General features: G+C 42.0%; 1 protein-coding gene across 4 annotated transcripts in view; it reads right to left on the bottom strand.

The window, feature by feature from the left end:
- Nucleotides 1-772: 772 nt before the first annotated feature.
- Nucleotides 773-8,167, bottom strand: part of Vstm5 (V-set and transmembrane domain containing 5) — a 35,540-nt gene continuing 28,145 nt past the window's right edge. Inside the window, exons 2-5 of one of the 4 annotated variants that reach the window (XR_010049777.1) lie at nt 6,573-6,899; nt 6,283-6,473; nt 5,579-6,201; nt 773-4,787 (exon numbers count right to left, since the gene is read on the bottom strand). Coding sequence is in view for 3 of the 4 variants with exons in the window: in XM_063256233.1 (XP_063112303.1) it covers nt 5,878-6,201; nt 6,283-6,473; nt 6,573-6,899 (842 nt within the window). In the remaining variant the exon portion in view is untranslated. Of the gene's footprint in view, nt 6,202-6,282; nt 6,474-6,572; nt 6,900-8,167 lie in introns of all 4 variants that reach the window. The other 3 variants (XM_063256234.1, XM_063256233.1, XM_063256236.1) reach the window with 3 other exon arrangements.

The following is an 8,167-nucleotide window of genomic DNA, read 5'->3' as shown; positions in this document are numbered from 1 at the left end:
ATTATCCCCCTGTTTTCTTATGGTTGCTTTTTCTAAGTAACATGTTCCCACTTCTCAGGAAAAGCACCCCAATCCTAAAGTATGCTTGAAGAATTCCTATTAGTAAGAGATGTAGGTTTATTGGCCCTTGGTATCACTAAAAGTAATATACGGTAAGGTATCCTTATAAGTAAAGCTTTCAATTTTTAAAGCATTTTGCTTTAACAGCTTGTTTTTTATTTAGAGAAAGACAAAACGAAAGGGTAGAAATAACACAGAATTTTAAAAAAGACTGAGAAATCACTACTTGATAAATTGCATATTATCTTAGAAGTAGTTGTTCGTCACAAAATCAAAACATAAAAAGTGGACAATCAAACAATGACAGTACAAACCATTCTGTTTGATGAACTAACAAAAACTTAGTAGTACGATTATCTATCTTGCACACTTACACGTACATAAAGTTATATCCTTTTGTATTTCTCTGCAGTTTTCTGTTTTAAAAAAGGATACTTTGTTTAAAGAAAAATCTTTGTGGATGGAAGATGGACTCAGAGGTAGCCTGCCTGCCTCATACACATGAGGCCCTGGATTCAATACTTGGTACCAAAAAGCCAAAACAAAACAAAGAAAAGACTTGGTGCTGTTTTCTGCATCTTGGACTGGTAGAAATTTTTATATTTGACGTATGGCCTTAGTAGAGTTCTCGCCTAAAAACAATTGGTATAATCTCCAGTTAGTTATTTAAAATCTAGTGCTTCTAATATTGTTGAGGCCCAAAAAATTTGCCTTGGCTACATTTTCATGGAAGGACCAGTTTTTGGTGTTTGTTTTTGTTTTGTTGCAATAGGTTGAACCCAGAGCCTTTGCACTAGGCAACATCCCTGGCTCCTAGGTCCCCCCCATTTTAATTTTATGGGGAATAAAACAAAATAAACAAAACAGTGATGGGACAGTAGGTAATATATAATCACCACCGTGTTGCACATTGTTACCCTCCAAAGAGTTGCTCAGACTACCAGCCCCAGGCTTGCAAAGTTGATGAATACATACCAGGTGGTTTCTCTACTTCAGTTATCTCCTCAGCCTGTGTCCTGTCCAGTTGCTTGCAGAGCAGGCGTTGGGGAGGGCAGCTTACTTGCTAGTTCTCCCTGGCCAGCAGGGCCACCACCACCACATGGGGGACTGCATGGCTACCTTGCTGGTTGTCCTTAGCTGGCAGGGCCACCGGTGCCACACAGTGCTGCATGGCTTCCTTGCTGGTCTTCCCTGGCCAAGTGGCCTCCACTGACCCACAGGATGGGGCAGCGGGTGTGTGTGTGTGTTAAAAAGCAAGCCATCCAAGCAGCCTTACTCATTAATACTCATAAATACAAAGTGGCTTCTTCAGAGATCCCAATTTTCCCTTCACTCTGAATATAGAATATTAGAAAGGCCTTTTGCACATCAAGATATGGTTAAGTAGAGATTACCCCGTACTAGTACCAGCATTTACTGCTAGTTAAGTAAAAATGATATTAAAAAAAAAAACAGTAAAGTGAAAATAATTGTCCTGTTTTGTCTCTTGCTTTTGATTGTACACAATGTAACAAGAGTGACAGATGTGAAATTGCATTTACCAAACAAACCCAAGCTAGTCGTTACCCACTTCGATTGCCAAATACGGCAGAGAGGACACTGCAAATTGGGATGTCATCAGAGGAGGTAGTAAAGGTTCATTTCCTTTAGGTGTTCTAAAGTAACATCCAAAGGCATAATAGCTGCACAGCCATAGCACCAAAATTGCATTCCCCACACTCCCATTCATCATTGAAGGGAAGCTCTCTGAATGCACTGAAGTGGACAGAAAGGACTTTCAGACAATCAGACTGCCTTTACCCATTTGCTTCCCAGGAGTGGCACTCTGTTTCAGTTTCAGCACCATTCAACTTAGCTAAAAGAACTCTAGCACTTTTAAAATACTTTGTTTTGAAACTCACCAAATTGCCCACCCGTGACCTTTCTGCTTCAACCTCTCCAAATAATGGGATTAGAGATGTGTGTGTTTTTGTTGTTGTTGTCATCTATAATTACTAGAAAAATAAAATTTCAACCAGATGTGGTCATTCAGGAGGGTAAGGCAGGAGGAGGATCACAAAGAAGGCTAGCCTGACAAACTTAGTGAAACCCTGACTCAAAAAAAAAAAAAAATGGCTGGGGATATAGTTTGGTGGTGTGCACGATGCCATGTTCAACCCCTACCACTGCAAAAGGGAGGGGAAGGGCAGTAGCTCAGTCCAAGGCCTTGTTCTACCCTTGGTACCACTCCCCAAAATCTTTTTAAGATGTAAAAACAACTTTTATTTGATTTTAATTTTTTTTTTTTTGTACCAGGGATCAAACTCATGACCTCACCCTTGCCAGGCAGGTGCTTATGCTGCTGAGCTAAATCCCCAGCCCTTATTGGATTTTAATATGCATAAAACTGCTGTCAAATATTAAATTTTCTGAATGCTTTGCTTCCATGCTTATTCTGTCATCAACCAGTAATAGCTTATGGATATCACCATACTTTGATTAGAATGGGTGAGGTCCCATGCACAGATACTATCTTCTATTTTAAATTCCATCTGAACAGATTAGGTAACTAAAAAGGCAGTTGTATGAGCCCAGCAAGATCACCCTCTGAACCGGTTTCCTCACATGTAATGGGGCAAAGACACCTTCTGAGCTAACCTCAAAAATTTGGATATTAAGGTTGGTAATGAATGGTAATTTCTCACTTGCTATGCAAATAAAAAACATTAAGCAACTGTGATTCTAAGAGTCAAGTAACTACAAGTTGGAAAAACAGGTAAGATAGCAAGTTTATGATTTGGAGGAAGCAATTCAGAATGTCCAGGATTCCCATCTCTAAATGTTCTATATAAGAAGATCATGAGTGCTTTCGTGAATATAAAGAGTGGGGTTATTCCTGTTACATTTTAAAGCCACGCACTATGGCTTACCTCTCCCATTTATTTCTCCCTGCCTTTGTATTTAATTTGTTAGGTGTCACTTTCCTAATCCTGTTCTTCATTGATGCCTGATATATGTGGGGCTAACCATAATTTGCTCAGCTTTCAATAAACTAGAGATGTATCTTGCTTGCCTGAAAATTGGGCTCAAGAGAACACTTGCCCTTGCCAAAGGGAGGGGTATTCTGTCAGAGACTTCATTTGAGTTTTATTCTTGTCATATTAGATAGAATCCTTGCTCACAGCTGGGCTCCCTCTCCTGCCTCTTTTTCTCTACCCATGGTTACATTTCTGCCTTAGGCCGGGTCTCTGCATTCCTGCATTGCACAGGACTGATTTCACCCTGCTTTGCTCCTCATCTTTTTTTTGTTTGTTTTGTCTTTTTCCTTTTTATTGGTACCGGGGATCGAACTCACGACTGCTTGCTTGCAAGGCAGGCGCTTATGCCGCTGAGCTAAACCCCCAGCCCCAGCTCCTCATCTTTTTGTGGTATTGCTTCAAATCAGAGTAAGCCTGAAGTATGAAGGTATTCACCATGTTTTGTGGGCTTCAGAGGATTTGAGCTCTCTATTCTAGCTCTGCTTACATACCCAGAATACCACGAAATGACAGAGAACATCATGTATCTTCTTGGGTTCTTAGATAATACTTCGAGAGTACACTGTGGGTAGAGCATGTGCAGTACATACTGCTGAACTTGGTACAGCTGTCACATCCTAGTCTTCAGCCTGTTCCACAAGGAAAAAAGATCCTATGGAGATACAACTAATATTCTGGAAGTACAAACTTCAAACTGGATTTCTGGCTATAATACAGGAAAATGATGGCATTAATAAGGTATTGTTTTTCTGAATTGCTAAAAAGCATTTAGAACTAATGTGGTCAGTTCTATTGTCATTTAAAGTATGTGCCAAACCCTAGCTGGGGTTAAGGATTTTATATATCCTCAGCACCCGTGGAATCATCACCCAAAGAATTCTTGGCAGGATTGGGCTCACACAGAGACCAGGGCTTTATATTCATATTTTATTTCATTCATTTTTGTAAAACAATTTTTTCATCGCTGAAACACAACTTAACTTTGTATTAGTCAATCTCTGTGATTTAATATTCTTTTTTTTTTTTTTTAAAGAAAAACTTCAACCTATGGCTTTTAAAGTTAAGGAGTTTCTAGAATCCTCCTTCCAAAGAAATGATAGCTTTGAGATTCTTTGGAAGAGATTTAATTTGCATCTGAATTTTCCCATGGAGGCCTCCCTGCGGGTCCTGTGTCCTTTGCCATCTCTTTTATGCCGATGCTTGCTACCCCTGCTGCTAATAATTGGAGGGGTAGAGTTCTGGTGAGGAGGCAGGTGCTGCAGCAGCTACCCAGCTCCAAACCCATTTTATGCTGCTGGGTTTTCTGTGAGAAAGAGGAGAAAGAACCAAATCATCCTTGACTCTCCCTTTTTCTCAAGTACTCTGTGCCCTGATTCTTCACACCACATGTGCCAACTGTCTTGCATAGGACCGGGTCCCTCTGGCTGCTCCCTGTGGAGGGGGCACAGGTACGCATGTTTTTATGTGTGTACACAGGACATAGCCTGAGGGTATCTTCTGGGTGTCAGGTGCCAGAGATTCCTGTCACTTGGGTAGACTTTGTTCTTTTGCCTTTTGAATCAAGTATGGTAGTGCCTTTGGAGCCTTTCTCCAGATACTGGTAGTTCTGGTATCTTTGGCTTTGTTATTTAGGGAAACACCTCAACAAACTTCTCCAGATAACTCTTTACCTTCCACACAGGAAACCGAAAAGATAAGGACATTGGGGACCTGAAAGGAAAGAGAAAGAAAGTAATATTGTGGCACTTTTTCATCTTTGCACATAAGAATTTGCAGTCGAGGTCTAGAAACATAGGTGCTGGCCTAAATCTCTATCATAATCAGGGTGATAACTTTGGTTGTAGCAATGAATATTGGAGAGGAAAGAAGGAAAAATAAATTCATGCTTGATTTTAGAGCTTGCCAAATGGAAGTTGGGATGGAAAATTTCCAGGTAAACATTGTGACCAACAAACCCCAGCCAGAACCTAATCTCTACATGGCTGGAGCCACAGTAACTAAGGTCATTTTAATTTCCAATATTTGGTATAGCATTTTCCAGTATAACATTCCAGATCCTTGAGGCATTCTCATGCTTTCTTAAATTGCTTGGCATGCTCTAAGCATACCAGGTGCTTCTCTTGTTACCCTCCCTGTGAGGTAGGTGATGGCCAAGGGTTCCTCAACCCAAGTAGGAGAGAGAGCAAGGGCTTCGCTGGGGTCATGAAGTGTTGGTGATAGAAAAAGACAGATCTGAAGCCCAAGATTACTGAGGTTCCATTTGTACCACCCACTCTGCAGGCTCCGCTTCCAGGAGGCTAGAGGCTGCCCATAGTGGACATGAACTTCATTTTCTTCATTTTCAAACTGCTCTAAGTTTGGGCTATAAGAGGGAAAATGAAACTAATTTCAAAACATGAGAGGGAGAGAAAGGATATTGTCCTTATTCCCTGCATACAAACCCAGTCCCTCGGGAGTACATTGAACTACTCTCCCTAAAGCTCCAAACTATGAGGTCTCACCTCTGAGAAAATTAACACAATGAGCATCCCGTCACCCCCAAGGGTGATTCTGAGGCAGCAGATTGTCCGGATGCCTCAGGTTTTCTCAGGAGCTACCACAGCACTGGCGGTAGGACTCAAGAAAGGGGTTGGGAGGGTACAGCAGTATGCAGAGCAGACAGAAATGCAAAGGCACAGGGAGTGTGTCCCAGTGCTGGCTGTGCATCAGGAGCCCCTGACATAGGGCCTCCTCCAGCAGGTCATGCAGGAGCCAGAGCCAGTGTCATGAGCAACAGCCGGTGTTTGCTCTGTGCCATTGTTTACAGGTTAGCGTGTCCTAAAGCTGCAGCCAAGCAAAGTTCCTGGTTGAAAGTCTTGGTCTCTCTTCTCCTTGAACTCAGTGCAAGTCCTAGAACTGATTTTGTCCAATCTATGGTCTCCAACTCCATGCAGTCAACTGTGTTACCTTCAGGCTCTCCCATCAGGGATGGGTTGAAGGGCAGGACTACAGGAAGCTGTAGAATAAATTTGCTGTGTTTGTTCCTTTGGCTGGAAAATGTTTTCCTCTTGAGGTAGGAATGTAATTGTGCCCAGCCTTGGCTAACACTCAACATTCTGTAGCTCAATCTCCTCAGTTGTGCTTTCTGCAAAGCAAAGGACAAATCAACAAGTTGAAAACTAGCCACAAGATGGTCTTTTGGTATGAATAAGATAACATGTATTACCTGTGACCTCAAAACCGGGAATTGATGGATCACAAGGCCCAGAGGGTTACCTTTGAGTTTGTGTCTCCTCTTCCTCTGGAATTTATATGCACACCTATTACAAACCCACATGAGGCTGATTAACACTGCAGCCACAGCAGCAAGTAAAGCCAGAAAGACAGCAACGAAGTGGAGGTCTTCATAGTGAATCTCTAGGGTGAGGGGAGGAAAGGAAGGTGAGGTCTCTTTTGATATCACATGCTACTCGCACGCACAGTTCACAAGGCCCTGGGGACTTGGGGCTGTCTTACCAGACACATGCAGCGCAATGGTGCCAAACTGGCTGCTCCCCAGGTGCTCTGTCACAGTGATGACGTAGTAACCGGAATCTCTCACGCCCACACTCGAGAGCTGGATGGAGCCATTGTCAAACGTGGAGACTCTGCCTTTGTGGCTTTCAGAGATGTTGGCCTGAGTCCCTGGTTTCCATTCTACAATCTTCTGCATGGCCCAATTGGATGTGTACCTCCATTCAATGGTAGGCACTCCGTGGCAGGAGTACTGAACAGAGAGCAGGATGTTTTCTTGTACGGTGGCATTGATGGTGGACTGAGGAATGTACAATAACACACCCTGACCTGCAAGATGGGGTGGGAAATGTTGGCACACTTCGGAGGGTGTTGAGCTTTCATAACAATATTCGAAAGAGTCCTATTTTGGATTTGTTTAGAATAAAGGCAAAAATACTGCAAAAGCGGTGTTTCCATTTTTCACCTCTTCAGGAGACAAATGTTGTGAGCTTGTGGGAAGGTATGGTTGGGAAGCTGATGTCTGACCTGTTTTTCCTTTTCCCTTGAATTTATAAGCCATCTGTGTATTTAGAGGCTACGTAACTACTCAGCAACAATGGGTACGTACATAGGTTTTAGTATCTGGTGATGATGCTTACTTATATTAACTGTTTCACAGATAGCTGCAAAATAATTATTTTTCAAATCCATCATTTTTCTAAATTTAGACTGGTATTCTATAAAGAAGAAATATTTCTCTGTGTACCTGCCTCCTTTTTTCCTTAGTGTCTCTAAAACTCATGGATTTTTTTCTTATGATGTCACACTCTATTATCATTTCTTTGTGGGTTTTTCTATATTTGGCCAGTTGGAGCCTCTTTAGTAAATTTACATGTTTTTTGAGATGTCCTTTTTTTTTTTTTTTTCAAGCATTACCTTGAACTGGTTGCACTTTAACAAAGATACTTAACTTAAAGTCAAAGAATGAAATTCTGGTACTGGGACAGATTGGTGAGAAGATCATTTTGAACAATATTGTTTTTGTATCCCATATGCACACTATTTGTGTGGCCAGTAGTCCTGCTTGTGAGCCATCTTGGGGGTGTAAGCCCAGGAGAGAGTCACAGTCTTGAACTATGCACATGTAAGACCTCAATGCAAGAGCCTCTCGCCTTCCAAGGTGGAAGGGATCTTAGTGGCCAATCTTCCTCCCAATGTATGAGTTCAAAGAGCTCAGCATTCAACCTCTGCCAGACTTCTCCTGGCAGTGATAGAGTGTTCTCTACCACAAGGCAATCTTTTTCTACTTTGGGAAGCTTGATTTAGAAAGTTGCCCCCCTTGCAGTGATGTGGACTACAGAAGTTGTATCCCAATGTATGAAGCCCCCAGATACTCAGGAGCGTTCCCATGACTCCTTGGATCACATCTCATCCAAATGCTCAACATGTAACCTCCTCCTTTTTTTCTTCCTTTTTCTCCCTCTCCTTCCTTCCCTCTCTTCCCTCTTTTTCTCTTCTGATTCTCCTACCACTCTTCCTCCTTCTCTATGGGATTTGAACCCAGGGCCTCACCACTGAGCTACAACCCTATTTTTTTGTTGTTGTTTTTAAATTTT

The sequence above is a fragment of the Cavia porcellus genome, unplaced genomic scaffold (assembly GCF_034190915.1).
Source record: "Cavia porcellus strain 051 isolate PalLab524CR breed Dunkin Hartley unplaced genomic scaffold, mCavPor4.1 scaffold_9, whole genome shotgun sequence".
NCBI classification, from domain to species: domain Eukaryota; kingdom Metazoa; phylum Chordata; class Mammalia; order Rodentia; family Caviidae; genus Cavia; species Cavia porcellus.
The sequence above is the reverse complement of the archived record's forward strand: the minus strand, read 5'-3'. Positions and strand labels throughout refer to the sequence as shown.